This window comes from Ambystoma mexicanum, chromosome 8 (genome assembly GCF_040938575.1).
Source record: "Ambystoma mexicanum isolate Mex_15411 chromosome 8, UKY_AmexF1_1, whole genome shotgun sequence".
Lineage (NCBI taxonomy): Eukaryota > Metazoa > Chordata > Amphibia > Caudata > Ambystomatidae > Ambystoma > Ambystoma mexicanum.
Window position 1 is genome coordinate 468,956,253 of NC_090929.1, and position 27,458 is coordinate 468,983,710.

Below are 27,458 nucleotides of genomic sequence, written 5' to 3' on the forward strand. Positions count from 1 at the left end.
CGGCCACTTCCCTTGACCGCCTGTGTGGGCGTGCAGTTGAGTCAACTGCCAGTAACACCCTTGTCTAGTCAGAGTGTGAGGGAGCTGGAAGAACAAATCTCAGCCTCATATGAGACCATAGCCAGTGCCATAAATATGACAATGCAACACCTCTGGGATAGTGAGCCTGTGAGTTCTGCGTCGGCCATCCCGACCGAGGGATGAGTGGGCAGCATGCCATCAAGGCACTCCCAGCACTGCACGACTCATGCTCCCATGCCCACGCAAAAAGGGTACAAGACTAAGAGATAGTGGACTCTCACATGGGACAGACCATAGACCACAGGGTGGATGATGGGTGATTGCTTTGGGGATGAGAGTGTGGGGTGGGTGATGGTGTTGGGGATGAGGGCGTGGGGTGTGTGATGGCATTGGGGATGAGAGTGTTTGGGGGTGATGGCATTGGGGATGAGGGTATGGGGTGAGTGATGGTGTTGGGGATTAGGGTGTGGGATGGGTGAAGGCATTGGGGATGCAGGTGTTTCAATTTAGATTAAATCACTGTTCCGTTAAGTACATGTTTACAGTGTTTATTCAATGGTAGTGATGTATGTGCATTCATTGAATGATCACTGTAGCGTGAGATGTGCATATGTGTGGAATCAAAAACAGTGTCCATGAGGTCTTGGCAGACGATGCGTCCTTCCCTCACCTCCAATGTCCTGAGGTTCCCTGTTGTCATCTGCAACATCTTTCTCATTAGAGCCAGGGTGGGGAACAGTCCTTAACCCGGAGGCATTTGAATGTTCCGTTGTATGCACATGTGCAGCAAAGTGCATATCATGACGATTTTAACAGTTTTCACAGGGCTGTCCATGAGTGCTCCACCTGTCCGATGGGTGCACCGGAATCTTGCCTTTAGAAGTCCGAAAGTGTACTCAATGCATGTCCTGGTCCTCCTGGGTGCCACATTATAGGCTGAATCTTGCGGTATACCATGGTTTCTCACAGGTGTCATCAACCAGGATAAATGCAGATAGCCTGAGTCACATACAACTGGTAGGATGTACAGTGTTAGATATCATGGCCTCGCAAGAGGAGAGAAGCAGCCCCCAGAATAGCAGCAGCCAGCTGTCTGCAGTGTCCCTGCTTCCATGGCTAGCCTAGCTGGGTGGGAGCATTCACTCCCTTTCATCATGGCCGCCGCTGAAACCCTCATTCCCCAGCCACTCACCACACAATGCAGCACGAATGCTGCACTGCCTACCCTGACTTCAAGCCCTCCTGATTGTCCCACACACCGGATTAACAATGCCAGTAACTGGAGTCAGCCCTCCCCAAAGGCCCTCTCTCAAGACTGGTGTTCCCTGTCTGGGCACACATCATGGCCATTCAAGTGGAGAGAAGCAGTCCCCAGAAGAGTGCCAGCATCCACCAGCCAGCTGCCTCCAGTGCCCCTGCTTCCATGGGCAGCCCAGCTGGGCAGAAGCACTCGCTCCCTTTCATTATGACCACTGCCGTGACCCTTGTTCCCCAGCTGCTTACCACACAATGCAGCATTAACACTGCTCTGCCTAACCTGACTCCAAGCCCTCCTGATTGTCCCACACACCTAATTAACAATGCCAGTTGCTGGAGCTGGCAGGCAGAGACGGCCCTCCCCAAAGGCGCTCTCTCAAGACTGGTGTTCCCTGTCTAGGCCGACATCACGGCCACGCAAGAGGAGAGAAACAGCCTCCAGAAGAGCACCAGCATCCACCAGCCAGCTGCCTGTAGTATGCTTGCTTCCATGGGCAGCCCAGCTGGGTCAGAGCCCAGCCGCCGACCACACAATGCATCGCTAACGGCACACTACCTACCCCGCACACTGGATTAACAATGCCAGCTCTCCCCAAAGATTGAAGGCTGGTTTTCCCTGTCTGGGCACAAATCAGGGCCACGCAAAAAGAGAGGAGCAGCCCCCAGAAGAAGGCCAGCATCCACCAGCCAGCAGCCTGCAGTGACCTTGCTTCCATGGGCAGCCTAGCTCGGTGGGAGTACTCGCTCCCTTTCATCATGGTCGACGCTGCGAACCTCATTCCCCATCCGCCGAACACACAATGCAGCACGAACACTGCACCACCTACCCTGACTTCAAGCCCTTCTGAGTTGCCCACACACCGGATTAACAATGACGGTAACTGGAGCCGGCCCTCCCCAAAGGCCCTCTCTCAAGGCTGGTGTTCCCTGTCTGGGCACACATCATGGCCACTCAAGTGGAGAGAAGCAGCCCCCGTAAGAGTGCCAGCATCCACCAGCCGGCTGCCTCCAGTGCCCCTGCTTCCATGGGCAGCCGAGCTGGGCTGGAGCACTCGTTCCCTTTTATCATGGACACTGCCGTGACCCTTGTTCCCCAGCTGCCGACCACACAATGCAGCATTAACACTGCTCTGCCTACCCTGACTCTGAGCCCTCCTGATTGTCCCACACACCGGATTAACAATTCTGGTTGCTGGAGCTGGCAGACAGAGATGGCTCTCCCCAAAGGCCCTCTCTCAAGACTGGTGTTCCCTGTCTAGGCATACATTACGGCCATGCAAGAGGAGAGAAGAAGCCCCCAGAAGAGCGCCAGCATCCACCAGCCAGCTGCCTGCAGTATCCCTGCTTCCATGGGCGGCCCAGCTGTGCCGGAGCCCAGCCGCCGACCACACAATACAGCGCTAATGGCACACTACCTACCCCGCACACTGGATTAACAATGCCAGCTCTCCCCAAAGATTCAAGGCTGGTGTTCCCTGTCTGGGCACACATCAGGGCCACGAAAGAGGAGAGACGCAGCCCCCAGAAGAAGGCCAGCATCCACCAGCCAGCAGCCTGCAGTGTCCCTGCTTCATGGGCAGCCCAGCTGGGCTGCTGCTGCAACCCTCATTCCCCATCCGCCGACCACACAATGCAGCACGAACACTGCAGTGCCTACCCTGACTTCAAGCCCTTCTGAATTGCCCACACACCGGATTAATAATGCCAGTAACTGGAGCTGGCAGGCAGAGCCGACTCTCCTCAAAGGCCCTCTCTCAAGGCACGTGTTCCCTTTCTGGACACACATCACGGCCATAAAAGAGGGGAGAAGCAGCCCCCAGAAGAGCGCCACCATCCACTAGTCTGCTGCCGGCAGTGTCCCAGCTTCCATGAGCAGCCCACCTTGGCCAGAGCACTCGCTCCCTTTCCTCTTGTCTGCTACTGCGGCCCTCCTTCCCCAGCTGGTGACCACACAAGGCAGCCACGAACGCTGCACTGCCTACACTGACTTCAAGCGCCCCCAATTGGCCCAAAAACGGGATAAAAAATGACGGTAACTGGAGCCGGCAGGCAAAGCCCGCTCTCCCCAAAGGCCCTCTCACAAGGCTGCTGTTTCCTTTCTGGGCCTGTCTGGGTGTACCTGGCGTCCAGACGCAGTCCTTTTCGTGCGCATCTAGCCCTTGAGGTACGCCGGTGGTAATTCCGCAAGGGCTAATTCCATTGGTGGAATTAGCACCAATTATATAGAAAGAATAATTTGGCTGAGTGGTAAAAGTGGCAGTAACGGAATCACCGCAACTTTTTCCACTTACTACCATACTTGTAATGGGACCCCTTGTAGGAAGTCACAGTAGTCGGAGGCGGCTGCAACCTTCTGTTACGGTGCGGCTTGACGTCTGTGTGGGTCCTTTCGGCTGATCCTCTCTTTCCGCCTCGTGGCTTGTAGCCTGCAGCCGCTTGCGGCATCCTGCATTGGTGAGCTGTGCCAGCATTGGTCCTCCGGCCCCACTAGCTATCCAAAGGAGGGGGCCGCTTCGCAGAGCACAGCACCCCGGCCGGTTGGTGTGAGGGGCCCGAGTGGGCTGTGTGACATAGTGCCCGATGCATCCTCCGGATGGGGATGGGGTAAGCACCTGCCTTAATTACTGCTTCCCTTGTGGAAGTCCCCCAACTCAGGCTTGCCTGGCACTTATTTTTTAAATTGTGGCCCTTTATCGCCAGCGAACCCAGAGCTGGGTCAATGCTGTTGGCTGACTGCAGGCTGACGGCCTAATTAACACTGAGTAGACCACTGGTAATACTGAGTGGACTATTGGCAAATAGCACGCGTAAATAGGTTCTGTCTATTTACTATTCTCACCTCTGAGGATTTCACATCATTGCCGATAGCAGGAATAGGGGTACCATAAACGTATCACTCAGTACTCAGGATATAAAAAATTCGACCTCTGCGATAAGGGCGAAGTCGCCCTTGTTGTCAACTAAAGCTGGCCCAGTGGCCTCATTTCCATTGTCCAAGGGGGCCTATATCTCAGAGGGGCTTGCCCTGAGTATCCGTAGGAGACAGAGGCTGCAAGGTGGCAACATTTCTGTGGCTGTGGACATGAACAAGGGGTTTGATTCCCTACTGCAAAAGTTTAAACAAGGAACTGGATTGTGTGTCACTGAATTTCAGTATTATAGGCCATGCTATCCATATCATGGTTTCTCACTTTTCTCCAACAGTGACCTCACTGATTGGTGGATAAAGAAATGTGTCAGGAGGTATATAGAACATGTAACAGCATTACCCTCTGCCTCACTATGGGGTTCTAAGTCTAACATTCCCCACTCAGATTCTGTGGACTTTTCTCCGTTGTCACATCTTAAGGCGAGGATCTCCAAAGAGCTCCTTCTATGCAATAGTCTTTTCGATCTTGGCTCACTGGTGGACTCACTGGCAGTCATTGTGTCAGACATACGCTCACCCAAAGTTAACTTTGCGTCTCAGACAGACCTACAAATCGATCCAGCTGACCAGTTTCAGCTGGCAAAATCCAAAATTGCCTGTCAAGCTAATACACAACAGGAGAGGGTGAATCAAGCCTCGCAAACCACATCCACCAGGGTCGGCCCTCAAGTTCCTACTGGGTCAACCCTCCTCATCAATGAAAAGGTCATTTCTCCCACGGTCGTTACTTGGGGACAATTACAGGAAATACCTGGATCAATCCGGATAGCTGATTATACATCTGGCCAAATCCCTGCTAAACTTACCGAAGAGGCGAACTCCAAAATGAAGCTTGTGTCCCTGCAGAGTTTGCGCTTAAGTAAGACTCAAATGCCAAAGATTAAGGACATGAATATCCAAGCTTTCACTATGGACCAAAGGAAATTTGTGATCACTAACATTGAGAAGGTAGAAGGTAAAGAGTCCAGAGAAGCGCTGCGCAATAAGGTGCTGGCGTGGTTGCGACAAAGAATGGGGCCGGGAGCCGTCAGACTATCTGATCGGAAGATCTTTCGTCAGATTAACCTGAGTGATTGGTGCTCGCAATTAAAAAGTGATTGTGTACTATGTGGGTTTAGCACCTTACCCTCCTATCTAAGCAAGTGTAAATATTTTCCTAGTGGGGGCTCGAACTGTAAATTGATACTTTAATGTTCCCGGTTTAATTTGGTATAATCTTATATTTTCCCTTTGAGTTTGCTCGGTTTTACAGACTGTTTCCTCACCCTATTTTATTGTGTTTTATTTTTTTATGTGGTTTGTTGTGTTCGTTTGTATGCACCCTCGTGCCTCTGGGTCAATGGTGCATGGTATAACTGTAATTAAGTAAAGTAAACTACTCAGGGAGGTATTCACTGACCAAGAAGAAGAAGAGAGACCTGTGCTGCTTCCTTTTTCATCCACTGAGGAGTACACATTTCTTTCTGCATTGACACCAATTGTTCTTTGTAGCCTAATGCATACTTGTTGATGCTTCTCTGTCACATCCTGATAGATTCTGAGTGATCAGGTCCTGGAAATGGTCTGTAGCATTTGATCTTCAGATTTGATGTACTGTAACCTCTTTGCACATATTGTAGAGTTGTGGCCATCTTTGTGTTTTTCTTTTGATAGTTTAAAGAAACAATTTTATAAATACTCAGAAAAGTCTTTCTTTGTGGCTTCTTGCACTGAAGAGTTCCATACACGGATGGCTCTATCTATGAGCTGGCGTCTAGGTCTTTTGCGAGTTTAGTCACAGAGGATGGCTCTAGCTATCATTACCTATTATAGACAGAGCTTTGTGGAATTAATCACCTCGAAAACCACCTCAAAACCAACTCGAAAAAATATTTATTTGGGGGCATAGCAGAACTAAGAAACCTTGATTAGTGGGTCAGCTCATGTAAGAAAGGGAGGGGCCTAACCAATGTGGGCATCATTTTACTTCCACAAGTCAAAATACAATTGTGGCCCTATTGGCATGGAAGTGTGGCTTATAAATTGCCCTTTGCCTAGGGCATCTACTTCAATTACACCAGCCAGGTCTACTTTCTGAGGGCTTGTGTGACAGGGCTCTACTCCTTATGAGCGAATTAGGAGATGTGTGGATCTCTTTATAGTGGCACACAGGACAGATTTTGACAATAAATAACTTTCTGACATTTCTCTCCACAATTCAGGAGAACAACTTCTTTACCAGATCCCCAACAACAAGATCCTCACCACCAAAATTGGCATCTTGAGCAGCCTAAGAGAGTACGACAGACTGATGACTAAATTTAGTGGCGCCCGCGGACCCAGGTAAGGCATTCACCCCACTTTATATCCTATTTTGCAAGTGATGTTGGGTGCCTCCTCATCAGCGAATCTTACAGTGACACACCCTGCAGGAAACTGCAGGAAGTAGGCCAGGACGTATTGCTGCGCAGTGCACAGAATTCTGGGTACTGCCCTATTCATGGACATTCCAGGTCACTCTACATAGAAATTCTGTGCTGTGTTGCACTCTAGAGAGAGACTCCAGTCCCCCCTCTTCCCTATTTCTATTAATTATTTTTTTAATTCTTTGTACATCATTCCTTTAAGCTATCACAGAAAGGTTACACTTAATGATGATTATGAGGTAAAATAATACAAGATGTTGTTTTGAGAATGAAAAATGAGTGCAAGTGTACCAGATGATACATCCATAATTCATTTGCATCTTCGTACATAGGAAAAATATAACTTATTATGTATATCATGCTTTCTACTACAGTTTGCGTCATTTCATAGTGCAGCAGATAATAGTTGTTGCTGTTATCCAATGTTATGGTACTCACTTTAGAGACCCAGGGAGAGCTGAGGTTTTCCTGTTGGGATTTAAACCTTTAGTCTGCATGTTTCACACAGATCTCAGCAGCAAGTAGCACTTAACTCACTAAGATACCAGAATGGGAATGGTCAAGGAAATGCACATCATGCACAAAGTGATACTTGAAGGTGTTTTTAGGACTGCTATAAAGCTACTCTGGATGGTGGAAGTCATTGGCCATGGCAGAGTGTGTTGCAATGGAGTAGCGTTGGTTTTATGAGTAGCCCGGAACTGGCCAAGAAGTAGTAGGTTCTAGTCTGCACAAAAGTTGGAGTGAGTAAAGGAAAGACTGAGGATGAATTTGAACAGTTTAATGATGAACTTGTATAGAGACCAGCTGTTCACTGGGAAGGTGCATGTTTGACCTCTGTAGGTTGTTTGGGGTGAGTCTGGAAATGTTGAATGGTGTACAGGTCAAGTGGGATGTTTAAGAATGTTTTGAGGGGTTGCAATCCGAGGTGGATTATCCTATCAGGGAATCGAAAAATACAATCTACAATGGTGCCTCTGAATGGCAGTGAGGCTGAGCAGAGTCTGTTGTATGTCAGGTATTTCCCACATATGACAGAGGTGTGGGAAAGCTTTGTCACCTTGGATCCATTGCCTCTTCTATAAATTGTTCCTTTCCGAGTTGCGATCTCAATTATAATCCATAAACTTCTCAATATGTTTTCGTCACCTATGGTGTTTTGTGCTAACATCCACCTATTCTGGTCAGTTGTTTTCAAACGTGTGTTCCCCCACAGTCACAGTTTGGCAGTTTACCACCTTTGGTAGACTACCCTCAAATGCAGGTATGGGTCTCTTTTGCCACGCCCATAATCTTGGTCTGCAATAGATGAGTCTGGTGTGATTATTTGAGACTGAAGCCACAGAGACAAAGCATCTCAAGGGCATAGTCATGCTGTCTGATTACTTTTTAACCATTTAGCTGATTCCATTAGAGCTTATTTTGAACAACCTGAGAATGCTATTAAAGGTGCTCCCATAGATTTTGCATTGCTGGCTTCCCCAGCATAAAATGATGTTACAGTGCCTCCTTCAAAGCCTCGGCCAAGCCCCGCTGCACAGTCCAGAATGATCATGGATACCAATTATTCTGGCCCTGTGTGAATTATAATTAATACAACAATTCTTGCTAGATGTTTGTTATCTACACATTGAAAACTGCTTCTGGTTATGGATTCAATGGAGCTTAAGCAATTGTGTGTTACCCTCCATAAGGCCTAAATCTCAGCCTTTTGTTTCTACGTCCTTGGTGGACAATTGCAATAGTCCCATGGATAATCCTTTTTATGATGCTTGGAAATCTATCTTCAGAAGAGTTGCTGTGTTGGCTGCTTCAGGAAAGGGAAACTACCCATCGTAGAACGAGTCTAAAGTCCCTTGACTTGAGGTCTTGTTTTTATTTTTTTAAATCCTTATAATTGTACCAGATCAAAGCAGTTTTATACTTCGGAGAACTAGGATGATTCTCACAAGATTTCCAATTTCCTGCCCTAAAATACTGCATGAGAGTTTTATTTTTGACTAGCTCTGGAAAAGGTGGCTGCTCCACTTTAACTATGACTTGACTGACACACTACTCCTAGCAAGAAACAGAGTGGTGTAAATGCAGGGACATGCTCGGCTCTGCACCACATATGTTTCACTTGAATAGTATAAAACATCCTTTTTATTAGAAGACTGTATTTTCCTCAGCCAACAAAGTTCTTCATACACACTTGTATGAGGTGGGATTTGCTTAATCATAAAGCCACCCTGCTCCCTGCACTGCGAAATGGGAGTTGTGCTTTGACAACGGACATCTGAAGATGTCACACCAACATGTCCAAGAAGTGTCCCTCCCCTGTAGCACGTCACATCAATCACAACATGGGGACTGACTAATAAGCAATGGCCATGCATGATAGAAACTGTGCCCTAACCCAATGTAAGGCATGAAATGCATGATACAAATGTAAGCTGCCCTCAACTCATACAACACCCTATGTACCCCACAGGCACGCAGTGCTCATGGCAGGGCAATGATGATGGGGAGGAAGCATCCACATCCAGCCGCAGGTCCAGGCGCACATCAACCAGCACCACCACCCTGCAAAGGGACCGGCATGAGAAGGCAAGATGCAGGGCACATCCTAGGTCAATGAAAAAAATAGTCCATAGGTGCCCCTCTGCGAGAATGAACACAGCTAAATGACCTATTCTTTGGGAAGGTACCCACTCGAGAGTCCGCACCCACACTTTAGCTCACTGTACCTTTCACAGAAGGGAAATATCCATTTGCATATCAGTCTTTGTCCCGCCCACATGGACAGTTTAGCACCGCAATGCTATCGAATTTCTCTTCTGAACAAGAGTACCAACAGCAACCCCATACACGTGTTTCAGCCTTGTTGGGCCTCATCAGTGAGGCAGAGCTGTGCCTCTGTGAGCACAGTGAGCAAGGGGTCCACGTCTAGATGACCCTAGGTAACTTAGGGTGACTAAACCTAAGTCTCTTAAACAAGGTCACCCCAGCGGAGCCCACACAGAACGGTGCAACGTCCACAAGGCCGCAGGGCGACAGCGCCTCAAACGCTGGAAGCCACCACGGGTATTCAGGATGTGGAGGGAGCCACCAGTGAGTCTAACTCGGATGAGGGCCACGCATCCACTGCGGTACGATATACTGCTTTGGTGACCTCACCCAGCCAGAGTGCCATTCATGAGATGGGCACACCCCAAGGGATCCCGGAGCAGGTGCCAGTGGAAGCACACACTCCCCATGTACCTGTGCGTGTACATTGTACCTGATGTGGACATACCTGTCATGACCCTCGCCCAAAACCCCCTCTGGCAAACCCATTGGCCAGGTGGAGTCAGGACTCGGGCCTCTAGAGCCAGGCATCCTTTTCCAAACCCTCTTGGGGCCACTCCTGGCGCCTATGGCGCCAGGCTCATACACCATGAGAAACATGTGCTTGGGACTACTTATTGTGTTGCCAGCCAACATGGAGGCATCATCATAGCTTGGTTCCAAGGAACCAAGCTATGTGCTCTACTGTTTTGGGTGTGGTAGCCTAGGGACTACTTTACCTGGACTATTTTGTTGGGGCTATTTAAACCACACCCGAGCAAGACAACACGCTTCGCGTTACTTTGCAGCTTACAGTGTGATGCTCACCGTGTCCAGCTATTCCCTTGAACCTCAGAGAAGCAGAACCTGCAAGGAGACAAAAGGAACATCATTAGCAGCAGCATCTTACCTGCAGTCTTCATCTTTAACCACTCGCAGCTTCTGAGAACAGCTTCCTTGAATCAGCACGCCTCCCGGACAGTACGACCTGAAAGAGGAAGATAGAGGCAACATTAAAGAAAGCAGTAGAGACATTTGTAAATTACGAACTGCCCAAAAGGCTTACCTGGCTGGTCGCCTCACGGCTGGCACCATTCCGGACATTCTACTCGCGCTGAAGAACACTGCAACCTACAAGGAAGGAAAACACAGGTTAGCAAAGGCAAGACTTCGCAGCGCTGCGCATATCGCTTACTTACCGCATCACAGCGCTCTTAATGCGCCATCATTTACCAGCGGGGCTCAACCAAGCCAGCTCTGAAGCTCCGCATACCTAAGGGAGGAAAAAGAGACATTCTAAACAAAGAAAGGCATGCAGGATAGCAACAAAACTAAAGAACAGCAATAAGACCTACCTGAACAATATCAAATGGGCCGACGTCAGTGAAGTAACTGGACCGCACACGCCCATGAAAGACAACGCGCCCCTGCAAAGAAGGCAGTACGGAGAGCACACCTAATTCTACCACCAGGTGAGGAGAGGGCCCAGAGGGGCTGAAATCATACGGGGGTGGAGGGAGGATAGTTACCCCGGTCGGTCAGTCTTGAACACAGTCCTCCTGTATTTTCAGGCAGAACCTTCCCCGCAGACCACATCTGGGCAAAGCTGAGAAGCATACCAGCGAGTAACCCGGCTGGGTGGCATCCCTGTGGATACCAGGTGAGCATAATAGAATGTGAAGCCTACCATAACAAATCCATCTGGGCGCCATGGAGACATCAGAAATGGACCAACTGGCCCAATTACTAGGAGAGCTTCGTGCTGAGGTTCATTCTGCCCGACAAGAGACTAATGCCCTCCGGAGAGACCTAACAATGACCCAAGAATGCACTGAAGAGATTAGCAGGCAATACTTGCAATCACAGGCAGGACAGACGCCTCTACCTGGAAGCAATCCAACGATGCAAAACCCCGCCATATCATCCACTCCGGGACAGATCGCGTTACCTGGAACAGGTCCCTTGGCACCACCAGAAAGGTTCTCAGGCGACCCACGGAAGTATGCAGCATTCATCAGTGTCGCCTTCATTTTCTTTGTATGCCTGGAGCATTTCCAAACGACCAAGCTCGGGTAGCTTTTGTCTTATCATACCTGAGTGGTAGCGCAGCAGATTGGTCGGTGCCATTGATAACCCATGACGATCCTCTATTACATCACTTTTTGCTCGCCATACCCAGGAACAAGCAGTAGACAATGAACTCTTGTCCCTCCGAAAGGGGGATCAGGACTTCTTAACGTACATTGCTAGCTTCAACAGACTGGTTGCCAAAGCTAGGTGGCCAGAAAACAAAAGAACCACGTTATTCCATCGAGGCTTACAAGGCGAATTAAAGGACGTCTTAGCCCAGGTGGTTGATCCACCCAGAGACTGTGCCGAATTCATAAATCTGGTTGTGCAGTTAGACCACCGGTTGCAGGACCGAATAGCAGACCGGTCTAAGACGGACCCTCGGACCGTGTATGTTCGACCAAGGGAAAATACACCCTGTGTACCTGAAAATGCTGTAGAACCCATGCAGGTTGGAGGGATACGGCCTCCATTAACAAAACAAGAGCGGGACAAAAGAAGAGAACAACAACTTTGTTTGTATTGTGGGAAACCAGGACATTTCCTGAAGGACTGTCCAGTAAAACCCCCAAGAAGAATAGTCGGGGCCACAGAGAAGGATGAAGCTAAGGAATCGGAAAACTACCAAGCTCGACAAACGTAGAGGTCAGTTTGTCGAGTGAGAAGAAAGAGTTGCTGACCTCGTACTTTGCAATACCAGTGATCTTAATTAATCACCAACAATCGTTAAGAATGCATCCCGTTGAAGCATACATCGATAGCGGAGCAGTTGGAAATTATATTGATCAAGAACTGGCAGCAGAGATGGGGCTTCCTTTGTGTTGTAAGCCAACTATGGACAAGGTAACCACCGTGGATGGGACAGAAATCGCTTCCGGCCCAGTAACCCAATGCACAGCCAGGTTAACCTTGCTGTGCCACGACGGACATTGGGAGTCTATTTCATTTGATCTCATCAGGGCACCTCAGTTCAGGCTAATACTAGGGATGCCATGGTTGGTTGCTCACAACCCTTTGATAGACTGGCGGGCACATAAATTAACCTTCCCTGGTGACTGCTCCCCTGCCTGTTATTACCAAGAGGAGAAACTCGACGCCTGTATCCCCATGACTCACGGAGCGACAGTATCAACCTTGGGAGCAACTAATACCTTGCCAAGTGAATACCATGATTTCCAGGATGCTTTCCAAAAGGATCAAGCCAATACATTGCCGCCACACAGGCCCTATGACTGTCAGATCGACCTTGTTCCTGGTGCACAAATCCCTTGCGGCAGGATCTACGCTCTCACAGAACCAGAAAACCTTCATTTGAAATCCTATTTAGACCAGTACCTTGCAAACGGATTTATCCGTCCTTCGAAGTCCCCCGCGCGCAGACCTGTCAGTCCATTCAATAGCACACCTAACTGACCCATCGTCACGAGAGCTGCTGTAATGGGGCGGCTGGATGTGATAGAGGGTCGACAGTGAGAATTGAGGCCATGCCAGCTGAGCACAGCCGCCACATCAAGGCTATAAGCCGTGCCATACGTAATGCTGCCAAGACCATGGCACATGATAATGCGCGCACCTGTAGAGGGGTGGAGGGCTGTACAGCGGCCTTGACAGCATTTGGACAAAGAGTACGCGAGCTGTGTGAGGGCCAATCTGCACATGCTGAGCAGATGCAGGAGGCAAACAATCTGCTCCGCCAGCAGCTGCGGTTTTCAGGAGCTATTACATCTACCTCTACAAGATCCACAGAGGAATCCCTGGAGGCTTCGCCCAGCCACCCTTCCCTGTGCAATCTCCCACGCCCCTCACCAGAGGGACCCAGACGTGGGAAGCGCCCACGACCATTCTAGATGGACATAGCACAGTTGTGCCGAGCCCATGGCACATGGACCCACTTGCACTGTTTTGGGGTCTTCTGAAGGGGGAGGGGGATTGTGTGCTGGGGAGTTCACAGGGGGAGGGGGGATTGTGTGCTTGGGAGTTCACAGAGGGAGGGGGATTGAGTGCTGGGGTGTTCTGAGGGGTAAGGGGGGATTGTTCAACTATTAATAAATCCCATTCATTATGCATACAAAGCATGGACATTCATGATTGTGTTAAAGTGTGCTTTATTTTACAAGTGAAATGTGTTACATGTACCAATCCACCGGATCAGAAATAATTGTCAATAAAGGCCTGTCTGGCCAATCTCCCCACCCTCACTCTATCCCTGTGTGAATGTGCCCTGGCTTGGGGCACATTTTCATCATCACTCCCATCCCCAGGTGGCTGGCCATCAGCATCAGGGGGCAGTTGCACATGCCTGCAACAGCAAATGTTGTGCAGCATAGCACAGGTAAGCACGATTTTGCCAACTTTCTCTGGTGCATACATCAATGCCCCTCCCGTATGCTCAAAGCACCGGAAGCGTGCCTTCAGCAATTCAAATGCCATTTCCACACAGATGCGTGTAGGCCCATGGGCAATGTTATATGCCAGCTCAGCTTGAGTGTGTAGATTACGCACAGGGGTCATGAGCCATGTGTACTGCGGGTATCCAGAATCACCTGCAGGAGAGAGAATGCAGACATTAGGCCAAGGTTGGTTCGGTGGGTGTACAAGGCTCAGTCATCAGTGACATTAGCAGCAGAGTCAAGTATGTGCTGTAAAGGGTAATGCTATCTCAGTGCAATGTTCTCAGAAATCATTCAACTTCCGGGTCATGCATGGGCTAAGGTTTACATGCAGCAGTGTATCAATTAATATGTTAATGCTTATGTGTGTCACACTCATGTAGTACATGTACACTATTTTTCATATAGCTACTTTCATTGTGGTGTGTGCTGTGCAAAGTCCAGTATTCAATCAATGGACTACTTACTGTATGCACCACTGCTACGTTTCAATGCCACTGTACTCTTGTGCCTTTTTTTGGATGAGGGTACCCTTATATCTGCATGTTCAAGTGGCATGTTGTTAGGCCATTTGTTTTGGCATTCACTATGGCTGGTGTTGCGTTTCCTACTTGGCACAATCATGTACATTTCGCCAGGCATGTGATTGGACAATCAGGGGTCACTATCTCAGTGATGGTCATTGTTGTGACTCCAACTACTCGTGTATGCTGGTTTTGTGGATGTGCCTACATTAGGACTGTATTGGCATGACTGTCTGGTGGCAAGAGTGGGATATCTCTTCTGTGGCAGGGTGAGGAGCAGCACTGTGGCACACACAAGATGCTTTGTGGTAGTTTTGCTTCCATATGTGACTGTGCTTTTACAAGCGTGTGCCATTCAGGGTGTGTTCTGCTGTGTGGAAGGTGTGCAAGGGTTCTCATGCGAGGCACATGCATGGAAATGGTGCTGTGCTAGTGCTACCTGTGTCTCCTGCTGGCATGCAGGGATTCCTGTGTGCATGCCCCCGCCCCCCAACAGGTTCAATTTGGCATGCATTTCAGACAAGATTTGTACTCACCCAACATCCATGTGTTTTGGCCTCGGTGCCTCTCCATGTAGGCTGGCAGGGTACTGTTGCGCAGGACCATGGAGTCGTGGATCCTGGGTAGCGGGCACAGCAGTGGGTGAAGGTTAGGTCGGGGCTACACGTCATCTGCACGTTTATGGAATGGTAACTCTTACGGTTTCTGTAGGCTGCCTCATGTTCCTGGGGTGCTACTAGTGCTACATGTGTGCAGTCTAGGGCTGCTATGACGTTCGGGACTTGGGCAATGCCATGGAACTGTGCATTGAGCTGGTTGACCTGTGCCTGTGTGGATGCCAATGCAATGTGCTCATTGACATGGAGCAGCAGTGCATCCAGCACCTGTCCCAGCATGGCACTGAAGATGGACTGGGCCATACCATGCATCATGGCAATGGTGTGTTGGAAGCTGCCAGTCCTGTGGTACTGTAGGACGGACACAAGCTTCACAAGTGGGGGCACAGCAGTGCTGATGGCTATACGGCTGCCTAGGTCAGCCTGGATTGTGCCCTGCAACTGGGTGATGGTTGCCCTGCACAGCCTTTACTCGGTCACCAGATGCCCTTCAGTCAGGGCACAGGGTTTTGGCCTGACCCTGGGGATGGCTGAACACCTTACTGGTGCTGGTCTCCTCCTCCTCTTTCTCCTCATCCCCACCATCCCCTGTGCTTCCAGCGCCCTGAGCTGGTTGGCAGGCCTCTGTAGCTCCAGGCGCAGCAAGTACATGTCCATATCAATGCTCCCGGCTCCAAATGGCAACATGGTGTTGGGAAGTGTGTGTTGTGCATGGGTGGGTCTTTAGTAGGCCTCTGGTGTGCATTGTTTTCACCTGGGCCCTTATTGCTGTCTCCTCCCTGCTCCTGATGGTGAAATGGTGTTGGGAAGGGTGTGTTGTGCATGGGTGGGTCTTTAGTAGGCCTCTGGTTGCTTTATTGTCACCTGGGCCCTTTTTGCTGTTTTGATGTGTTCTTTTACCTCCCACATTTGACATGGGGTATTTGTGATGGTTCTTTAATAGCACGTTTGGTTGCTGGCGCTATTACAGCCGGTGCTATTACAGCCGTCTGTACTACCGGCTGTACTACCACCGGCTGTAATAGTGCTGGCTGGATTTACAGTCATGATCCGGCAGAGCGGTATTGGTGGCGCTTATACCGTTTCTGCCAGATTTAAGGGTTAACTCTCAACTCGTGTTCATTTCAGGGTGGGATATTCTCTTCTCTTCTCTTTAATAGAATCAAGACTACCCTGCGAGGTAAGCCTGGGCAATATTCATTCTATGGCAAGACAGGAGGAGAGCATTATGCTTGTTCAAAGCTTGACACCACCCTCCTAGTAATCTCAGACACAGGCTTAAAGTAAAACCTTTTTAAACGTTGCTTCAGAAGACCAATCAGCTGACTTCATAATGTCCTGCAAGGACACCGCTGCTGCGAAAGCTCTAGATGCCATAGCTCCCCTGACTGAATGCGCCCCAAATACGGATAGGTATATGTCCGCCCAGTGCATCACTTCTCTCACCCATCTAGCTATTGTCGCTGTGGCTACTGCGTGGTACAGCTTCCTTTGCGCAATTAGGAGCTGTGTCACTCCTGCTGGTCTAACGTGCGCTGTCATCGCTTCATAATCCTTGATGCATTGTGCTACGCATAACTTTTGATTTTCAGGAAAGTAGGGATAGGAAATGATACTCGAATCACTCTTCGTTCTCTTGGCTATATTAATTGCTACTCCGTCCGGATAAAACATGTTTGTGTCTATCTCTAGTGCCTTGACATCCGACACTCTTCTACATGCCACTAGACAAAGAAGCATTGCTAGCTTCCCTGAACAATGCGAACGGGATAAGCTGTTATTTCCCGGCCATCCAAGGAAAAGATTAAACATGTCTCCGACGTCCCATAGTACTGCATACTTAGACTCTGGCGGCTTTCTTATTTTTATTCCTTTGAGCAATCGGATGACTGCAGGGTGCTCACCTGCTGGCTTCCCTTCTACGTTATTGTGTCCTGCTGACACTGCTGATCTATACACTCCTATTGTTCAGTAGACGCAGCCTTTGTGCAACCTGTCGTCTAGGAAATTGAGGATGTGTACTATAGGGGACGAAATGGGATGAATACTGCGCTCTGAGCACCATTGGGACCACTTGTTCCAAGCGGCGCCATAGCTATGCATGGTGGAAGGCGCCCAGGAATCTCTGATACAGTCGGCAGCGAGTTGTGAAATGCCTGGCAACTCCCATCATTTCCTGAATCCCTGCAGGCTATTAGCTGAATGGTGCCTGCTTCCACCAGGGGGTGTGGCAGCCTGGCTGGGCTAAACAGAAGGTCCTGCCGATGAGGAACTATCCTTAGGAAATCCGAAGAAAGTTCCATCGCTACTGGAAACCATGCCTGGGATTTCCAAATGGTATTATCAACACAAGCTCTGCTTGCTCCCTGCGGGCTTTCGCTAGAAATCTTGTCAGCATTACGAATGGCGAAAAAGCATAGTGTACTGCTCCGCTCCCGGGTGCAAGAATGCATCCGTCCCTACTGCTCCTGGGTCTATCCTCCAACTGAAGTATTTGGGCTTCTGTGCATTCAACCTGGACGCAAACAAATCGATGTCCAGGGGACCCTAAACCTCCTGTACTCGATTGAACACTTGGGGATGCAGTCTCCAGTCGCTGGAGTCTATGAGATATCGAAAGTTCCACTCTGCTACACTGTTCTGTATTCCTGGCAAATACTCGGCTGATACCACAATCTGATTCTGCAGACAATGATGCCAGAAGTCTTTCGCTAGCTCTGCTAACATTCTGGACTTTGTGCCTCCTAGCTTGTTTATGTAGCGTACCGCTGAAATGTTGTCCATCGCTTGCACTGCGAAAGAGCCTGCTAGCAGCTCGGGACAATTTATGTGGAGTTCAGTTCTTCTGACGACCATTTCCCTCCTGTTTCTGTCCGCTCGCACCTGGCTCCCCAGCCTGCTCTGCTCGCATCTGATTCTATAATCAAGTCTGGGACGTCGCTGTAAATAGCTCGACCATTCCAGGACTCCATATTTTGCAGCCACCAGAGGAGCTCCGTAAGAGCTTCTTGGTCCAGGGTCACTATCTGGTGATATCCTAGTCCCCCTTGCAAGTGCCTGATCTTGAGTCTCTGTAAGGCTCTGTAATGAAGAGGCCCGGGAAAGATTGCTTGAATTGAGACCACTAGCAGGCCTACTGCCCTGGCTAGAAGCATTGCAAAATAACTTTCTTCACTATAACTGCTCTCAACTCTTTCTTGATCGCTCTGGTCTTGTGGGTAGACAATTCTTGTACCGCTTTTCTTGTATCTATCATGAACCCCAAGAACTCTATTCTTTGCACTTGCAGAGTTGAAATTTGTCTATGTTTACGATAAATCCTAGTGAGGACAGGAGTGTGCAAATCCAGTGCACGTTCCCTGGAAGAGTTCCCTTATTCTGAGACAAGATCAGGATATCATCTAGATAGATAAAGATCTGTATTCCTCTCTCTCTTATGGCTGCTGCTACTGGCCTCATTATCTTGGTGAAAGCCCAAGGAGCGGCTGCCAGACCAAAAGGAAGGCATGTTAAGCACCATGTCTCTTCGTTCCACCGAAAGCAGAGGAACCGCTGATGAGCTGTCGCTATCAGGATCGTTAGGTACGTGTCTCTGAGATCTAATTTTGCAAGCCAATCTGCCGAAAGTAGGAGATCTTGGAGGAGATGAATTCCCTCCATCTTGAAGTGATTGTATGTCAACCATTCATTCAGGCTTTTCAAATTGATTACTGGCCTTATCTTCTCTCCCCTGTGCACTAAGAATATGTTGCTGAGGAATCCCGGGCCTCCTTGAGAGTCGCTCTCTATTGCGTTCTTGCTTACCAGCTTGCGCAGCTCTGTTTGCAGGAGCTCTCGCTCCTCTTGCGGCATGTGAATCGGCTGAGGTTCTACTCTCTGCACTGGCTTGCCTGTGAACTCTAGGGACAAACCTGCCTCTGCTTGCAATACCCACGCATCGCAGGAAAGCGCTTGCCATTCACGCAAACATAGGAGAGTCCTCCCTCCCAACTTGGACGGCTGGGTGTTCCAAGTACTCACCAACTTATGCGCCTGGCTGCCTGTACGCACCTCTTCCTCTGCGCCCTCTTGGGAATCGAGTTCTAGACGGGAAGAACAAGTCTTGTTGTCTCCCTTCCCACTGAGCTCTATGACCTTGGGGTCTTCGTTGTAGATTGAAGCGACCAGACGTTCGACCCGTGTGATGTCCGGTTCCGGAAAAAACACACCCCAGAAATATTTTCCTGATGGAACTGTGGGCCTTTACTAAGGCGGAGTAGGTTCAAACAAACTGCGCCATTTCTTTGGCAAAGGCCTCTCCAAATAGTAACCCTTTCACTCCTTCACCCGCCTCGTACAAGGCCAAATCGCTGAGCTTACTATCAATTTTTAGCAGAACACCTCTCCTCCTCCCTGAGGACAATGCGCAGTTTGCATTGCCTAAAAGGCATACTGCGCGCTGGGCCCAGTTCCCCAATGCATGGGCATCCACGGGTTTAGCAGTGTCCTTAGCTTTCTCCGCCAGGTCCATTATTCTGGCCAATGGCCCTGCCAGGTCTAGTAGTTTATCCTGGCACCCTCTCCAGGCGTGGTCAATTCCTTTTCTAATGTCTCTGGCCGCCTTGGTCATGAATGTGACCATCTTCGGGTCCAGGATCAGGCATTTCCAGCAATTTGTTCGGCAGCTCTGGCCACGGGCATTCAGACCTCACCCGAGCTCACACTTCTCTATCAAGGGGCTTTCTAATGTGCTGCAACATATATAGGGCTACCCTTGGTGAGGGCACCCATTCGGAGGATCCTGGGTGTCTGATGGACTCCTGGTTGAACATATCCCCTGTCCCATCTTCTTCTTCCGGGACTGGTTGTTCCTCGAGGGGCTTCTCGAGAATAACCTCCTCCTCTTCTCCCTCGTCGTCTGGTGTATAGCCTTTATCCTCTTCCCCTATATTATTCAGCCCTGGGGCTGGGGGTCGGTCGAAGGTAGCAGACTTCAATACAAAGGCTGTCTTCAGGCTAGTGACTGGGTCGGTCACCTCCTGGGGAACAAGGTTTACCCTTTCGGTCTGGCTCGGGGGGTCAAAGAGGTCAGCCTCTTCCGAGCCTTCTGACACCCCTTCTCTCCAACCCCTGCATGGGGGTGTATAGCTGACGTGCCTTCACCCGGGCTGTTGCCCCGTCTTTTTCTCGCAGCTAGCTGGACCGCTTTCTGCTTGCACATTAATGCTTCCAGCATATCTAGTCGCTGTGCTATAGGCTGCAACCCTTGGGAAACAGCCTGGGACAGAGAGACTCCTAGAACTCTCTTGAAACTGAGGGAGAGCTCTGTCTCCTTCTCTGTGGGCTCTCAAGAAGGCTTGTCACCTCCCGCTCCCCTGCGTCCTACTGCCCACGGTATTCAACAGCATCAATACGTGCGTCGCTGAGGTGAAACTAAAGGAACAGGGCCAGGTGCCTAATGCGAATGTTCCTGTCAGCAAGGTCAATATTACCGGCTAGTTTCGCGCATCATTGCTTGTGCTGCCCTACCTAATGAGGTAACTTTCTCCTTATAATGCATGTGCATAGCATGGCAATCAATGTATACACATAAAACTAACACTCATGCTGCTATCCTATAAAATAAAGATATATCTGCAGCGCTCAGCTAAGGTACATGAAATAGAGATACAATTTTACTCATCTGTGAGTCTGACAGTAAAAGAAAGAGGAATGGACCTTGCACAGAGGGATCTTATACTGGGGACTGGCCCCTGATGAGTGGAGCAAGGGAAGCCAAGACTACCAGAGGCTAAAAGACTCATGGGGCTTGTAGTGCCCAGACTGAAACTGTTCAAATTTCGTTTTGAACGATTTAAACTTTTGCATTTTCCCCTTCCTCATGGTTTTATCCCACAGTTCCCTCATCTCAAGACCCCAACATTTTTGGATCTCCTGAATAAAAGCAACAGGATCTTCGTACTCACCCATTTAACTTCTCATAATCACACTCATGCCTGATGTGTCAGGATATTGCACTCAAAGTGCCCTCCATATGTTTGCTCTACAATTATTAAACAGCGCTCTGTCATGTGTCATGTTTTGCGCTGTCACACTTGCATATCCTGCTCGTCTCCAAATATCTCCAGCTCTCTACTCCAGAATGGCTGCTAGTAGGCCTTTTACGTCACCCACTGGTAATGTCATTCTTGCTGTCATTCTTTCTAACTCATAAATCCTTTTTCCTGCACTTGCATTCAAACTAGGTAATTTACATTTCAAATTTTCTTTATCCATTTGTGGCCACTGTATATATTGTGGTCAGCCTCCCCCTTTCTCTAATAACGGGAATTGTGTAAATCCTGGTTTACAATCGTATCCCCCTACACTTCATGTCTTCTAGGTGGGGCTAGTTTCGCCCATTCGTCTTCGTCCTGGAGGTGACCTTAATCTACTTACATAAGGTTTGGAATATGGTATAGCTTCTGGTGTTTTTTCTTCTGGGTGCTTTAAGTCTGACTACTTTGCCCCTCTTTGTATGTTCAGATTTACGGAAAACGTTGCATGCGCCTTCTCTTCACGCTCTCTCATTTTCTTCCCTTTCTTCATCTGACATCATTATACCCCAACTGGTATGGCTGTTACCCCTTTCTTCATCATCAAGGTCTAGTTTACTTAAGGACAGCGTTCTATGTTTGTCCATCATTACGTCATCTGATCTGCCTCCTGTTTCTTTTGGTGGAGATCCTTCAATAATCCTTCTGGTCTCGTAACCATCTTTCTCCCTTATTTGCCTACATAGATCCCCAATCCGTTTTCCTATGCCTTATGCCTGTATGGGAGAACAGGTCTATTGGACCCCCTCCCTGCCATACCCCTCCTCGGTGAGGCTCGTGGCTCGTCAGCGGCCCACCATGCACCCGTGCTCGGGAGTCAGGATGGCTGCTGATCGACACACAGGGCCAATCGACTTGTACTGTAACATACCATAGACACCATTTTGAAAGCATCACAACTCCACATTTTAGATATAAACGACCAAAGCCCAACTTAAACAGCCTGCCTGCGAGAGCTGCATCTTGGCCCCCGCTCACTGTGCGCAGGGAACCATGCACTCCTCCTGCGCCTCCACCCCATGGCAGATCCGCCAAAGGCCTGTTCTCAGAAGCACCCAGACACGAACGAGTATCAGAACAAACACTGTATCATTTACCTTCCGCAGTACATCACGTCCCCGGAGTGACCTGATTCGTGGTTTGAGTCTGGAAAATAACAAGAACCATCCCAAATAAACAGGCCTCGACCTAGTATCTAACCCCTAACATTTAAGTATATGGTGTCAATACCCTTCATGTATGAACCCTTGCCCCCATACCCCATATGAAGCGTCAACTGCATATCAAAACCCAACAATTCACAGGGTTGGTTGTAAATTATGACACGAGTGTTGGAAAGGGATGAAGCTTATAACGTCACTAGAGCAAGGATGACCCCCGCCCACTGCAAGATACCATGTGCCTGAAGGCTTAATGAAAGGGCTTAATAGAGCCCACTTAATGCTAACTAATGACTGCTGCTAAAGTACAAAGGAAGGCGATAAAGCATTACTAAGAATACCTGTGTGTAATACAGCAAAACACGTTTAAGTGGTTATAAATGAGAATGCAAATGCACAAAATATATGGACGTATTGCTTCTATGCTCCTGAGTACACGACCCAACCTGATGCTACCTCATGTTGTTATTCATTTGTTGCCTTACGAATTACAAATATGTGTTCAACTAATGTTATGTAATGCATGTGCCACTGCTGGACCTTCATTGCTATGTATGAAGAAGTAAACAAATGTATAAATGTTAGTAATATGTTCTCATCCTAATGCTGCTAACTTTACTAATTGTCCCCTCGTATGATATATTCTGCAGCCCAGGCACAGAGAATCGCTCAGAGCCACAAGGCCATCTCCCACTCCTCCCGCCAAGGCCCACCAGAGCTTGCTGGTGCTTGAGCCTCACAGCCTCACCTCCCCTCATTCTGCTGGACCCGCTTCAAGTATTCACCTCCCCATGTCCGAGATCGCCATAGTCGGCCAAAAGAATTATTTACAGCCCGGTCCTAACCCCCAACTCCTTAAGGGGCCAAAGGTGTGCCCTCGCTGATCTAATAGTACTTAAGTTCACCCCAAGTTAATGGGCCTTGGAGGTAGTTATTCAATCCTGTACTAACATATCATAAAGTAATCCCTCACCACATCTAACAGAATAGAATGACAAGGCAGCTCCCCTCGTGCCCTTTGACAAGACACCCAGACTTATGACACCTGGTCAATAGGTCAAAAGTAAAGTAATGATGTATTAGTGAAGTTTCACATTGCATATCGTTTCACCTGTCTCCTAAATATTCCTAGAATAACATATTGTAGGGTTTGCAGCACAACAAGAGTTGTTTAAGGAATGAGTGTTTGTGTGTGTGGCCACAAGGGCAACATGTTAGCACAGTCACCAATCAGTGACACAGACCGCACCTGGCATGGCAGCTCCACCCCGACGAGCCCAGATGACCCGTCCACCCCACGTTGGCACCACGCGGATCTCCACCAATCCTGGAGCGGCTCATCATTGTATCAACTATAGCTTAGTCGACGCCACCCAATCCCCGAGACAATGTGCCCCCTATAGCTTACAGGATTTATGACGTGGTTTTGTAATAAATATGACCGTCTTTGCTATTGTCAGACAGAGCGCACTCGGAGCTTGCAGAGTCCTTTGCATGCCCTTCATTGATTATATAAAAACCCCTTTTACATCACCCGCACTTGGTCCTGATCTCATTCCCTCCTGGGGTGTGTCCTTATTGCCTCTCATTGTGGGGAGGTTACTGCCTTTTTGGGGACGCTTGCTCTCAGTGGTGACCCCGAAGGCGTGATATATTTTTATTGTCCCCTCTGGCACAAGAAGTTCCGGGTGGCAATGGAGACGCACGGTGTGCCCGCTCAAAAGAGCTGCCCGCCTACGGCAACTGGTACGCTTAGACCTGCCCACGCAGTAGGCAAAAGGGTACGGGTCCGTTCCAAAAAACCCTTTTGTACCGCTCACCGGAGCTGGGGTGGCCATTGAGTGTGAGGCAGCGCCGCCTGGATGGACCCAGTCCGGAGAATCTCGGATCAAGACGGGCACGTGAGTATTAAGTGCGAGTGATCATAAAAGGAGAAGGAGAGGGAGCCAGATTATTAGAGATCAGTTAATGGGTACTTTCAACTATTAATGCTATTTTCTTTCTCTGCATATGGCTATTAGGACAATAAGGTGAAATAAGGGAAGCTAAAGACGGGAACCTAGCTCTGCAAGGGGTAGAATGCGAGGCCGCATAGTGCTATCTTGACTACTTCTGGGAATAAGTTGAACAGTGGAAAATAAAATAAGGGTGTCTGAGAATAGGGAGACATGTATACATTAGAAACTGCTTTTTCTTCTTCTTTATTCTGGGTGCCTCAATATTATAAAGAGTGGCATAAGTATTAAGGGGGAAGGGAGATATATTGGGCGAGGGTCAGAAGACCTTGTCAAAGAGAGAAGTGCAGGGCAAGAATACGGTGAATAATTGTTGTGTTGTATGTTAAAAGTTTGTTAAATGTCAGTTCCATGTTGTCTGTGCTAAGCGCGTAGCATTTTAGAGAATTGTATTGCAAAGAAATGATGTTGAACTAGCGATACTAAATAGTTCTGTGGCATGGTCATTGTAAGTGTGACCCGGTAAAATTTTAAGATTAATATTGTGAAAAAGTAAAAAAAATAATAACAATAAATAACCAAGAATTGTTAGAGAGAAGAGACACACACATACACTAGTCACAATGAGAGTTACAAGCAACACAGGAAAGTGAGCAACAAAAAGACAGTATGGGGGCGGAAACACCCCTGGCCCACATTTGCAAAAATCTACCTGGGTATGCAGAACGAATTAACAAATACCATGACCAGTGGGTCACAGAATTAAAAGGAGAGGGACTACCCCAGGTATGGCCACGAAGGGGATCATTTGATAAAAGTGTCGTGGATATGTTAGCCACGTGCATAATCATAAAATAGAAGGGAAAGCAGTTTCATAATAGAAGAGAGATATTAGATCTGTGGAGACTATTTGAAGAAGTGCTTCCACTCAAAAAGAAAGAGATAGCACCCAATCAGCCTACCATCACTAACACTCCCATAGCAACATATGAGGACGAGGGTGAAAGTGCAGTGAAAGATGGGTCCATAGAGGTAACACGATTGTACCCCCTCCTAAACAAACCAGTGCCAGCAGAAGGATATAGCGATCCCACATATGTGCCCACCACTGCCCCTACAGCCACCCCACCACCAACTGCACCACCACCATATGAGTGCCCCAGACAGTGGGGACAGGTAAGTACTCCAGCAGTAGATATTGAAAAGTAAACAGAGGACCTAGACTCTAGGCTCTCAATGGCCAGAGATGAGTTATCGAGAATAAGAGACATATGTGAGCAGAGTGCAACAAGCGTCGCAAGAACAGAGCAAACACCTAGGTCACAGACACTTGACAGGTCATCTGAAGAAGGGTGGAAGAAAGGGGAAATACTATTTAGAATTCAGGAATAACCAACTTGAATAATAGAACTGGGACCATATGAACTAGAAGAAAACACAGGTGAGGAGGGAATGGCTACTGGGAGGATGGAAGAGCTGTGGTGTGACATCGAGGATGAAGAGCAGGAAAATGGGAGGTTGGGTGTGGCGGCAGGAGGAAGAGCAGGTAGAGTAGATGAGACACACCTGGGAAGAACCATGGAAGAGGAGTGGGCGGGAAGACTAAGGAATAGAATGGGAAGAATGGCCCCGTTAGGGAGGAAAGGATTGAAGGTGAGTACAGGCAAAACAACAAAGAGCAAACTACAACTCCCATTGATACATAGAGGAGGTGGGAGGCCAAATTACATACCCTGGGCCCAGATGGACAAAGCCAATTTGTTAAAGTCCTTGCCTCCGCTATCAGGGGCAGCAAGTAAGTGGATATATGCATTTGAGAAACATACTGCAGGAGTGCCATTAGCAGTAGGTGATGTTAAAAGCTTACTGGTGTTAGCAGTAGGTGACCAGGCAGATAGAGTGTGGGCAAAAGTTGGCTTCCCGAGAGTAACATTGGATTGTGATCGCCATGATGGTGCTTCTTTCAACACAGTGCGCGTGAGAGTATGGGATGCATTGAGAGAAATTTCCAGACACACCAGATTTAAAGTCAGTGATGCAGTGCACCATGAATGATGGGGAGGATGCTATGGATTTCATTTTTCGGGTACAGGAGATGTGGAGAGCCGAGACGGGTAGGGCCTGGGACCAGTCAAAGTCCCTATTTTACATTATAATAAAGAGAGGGCTCCCAAAGGAAGTACAAAAAGAACTTGACAAAATAGTGGGAATAGAAGCAAAAGGGTGGCCAGAAATTCAAAGCATAATAGTACACCATTGGAAAAGAATAAAGGAAAGGGAGAAAGAAATTACACAAAAAAGGTTGGCAGACGAGGCGAAGTTAGTACAAACGAAACTGGTGAAGGTCGCAGCAGCTGTAGCAGCACTCCCCCAAGACAGGGAGGGGGAGGAGGAGGAGGGACTGGTAGCTATACAAGGGAGGATGGCAGCAAATTGGGCAGGCAACGGGCAGGCACAGTGGAATGGACAGGAGCAGCATGGAAGACCGCAGTGGCAAGTGTGGGCCCCTCGTGGAGGACGAGGTGGGTACAGAGGACGTAGAGGGGGTGGTCAAGGGTATGGGGAAATGGCGGGTATGGAGGTCAAGGTCCTTGAGGGGGGCAAGGGAACTGTTGGAATTGTGGAAGGTGGGGACACTTCTCACGGGAATGTTGAGGTAGACCAAATAACATATACCAAGAGGATCAACGCTATGGTCACCCACACCCGGGAAGCCCATACGAATTAACCATGGGAGGGGCACAAGGACAACCAGAGCAGGGGTATGTAGAGCAACGAAGGGAACAACCCCATAACGTACAACAGCACCCACAAAGCCGCGGGCACATACCATACACACAGGGCAACCCTTTCGCCACAACAGATAACGGCGCGCCTGCACCGTACAGTGGAGTGGCAGTGGTATCAGGTAATGTCTTCAGCCAAGGGGGGAACACAAGACACCCAGCATAGGACAGCCCACAATGAACACTTGCGTGTCCTGTACTATCTATGACCTACAATGCAGCAGAGGATTGATAGGGGCGCAGATAGGGAATAAACAGTTCATATTTATGGTGGACTCGGGAGCTGAAAAATCATGTTTACGTGAAGGCCGGTTTCGCTATCTAACCATAAATTGGAGACGCAGGGGTTCTCTGGGGCTGTTGTCGAAGTTCCTTATAGAGAAGATTTAGACGTCACAGTGGAGGGAAAGACAGTAAGGGCGCCCCTACTGTACTATGTACAGTCCCCGATTAACTTACTGG

General features: G+C 48.7%; 1 protein-coding gene across 1 annotated transcript in view; it reads left to right on the plus strand.

Annotated features, from left to right (window-relative positions):
- TTLL10 (tubulin tyrosine ligase like 10) overlaps window positions 1-27,458 on the plus strand; it is a 1,071,284-nt gene that overhangs the window by 767,067 nt on the left and 276,759 nt on the right. The window contains exon 8 of the mRNA XM_069610084.1: window positions 6,409-6,529. Within this exon, the coding sequence (XP_069466185.1) occupies window positions 6,409-6,529 (121 nt within the window). The remainder of the gene's footprint in view (window positions 1-6,408; window positions 6,530-27,458) is intronic.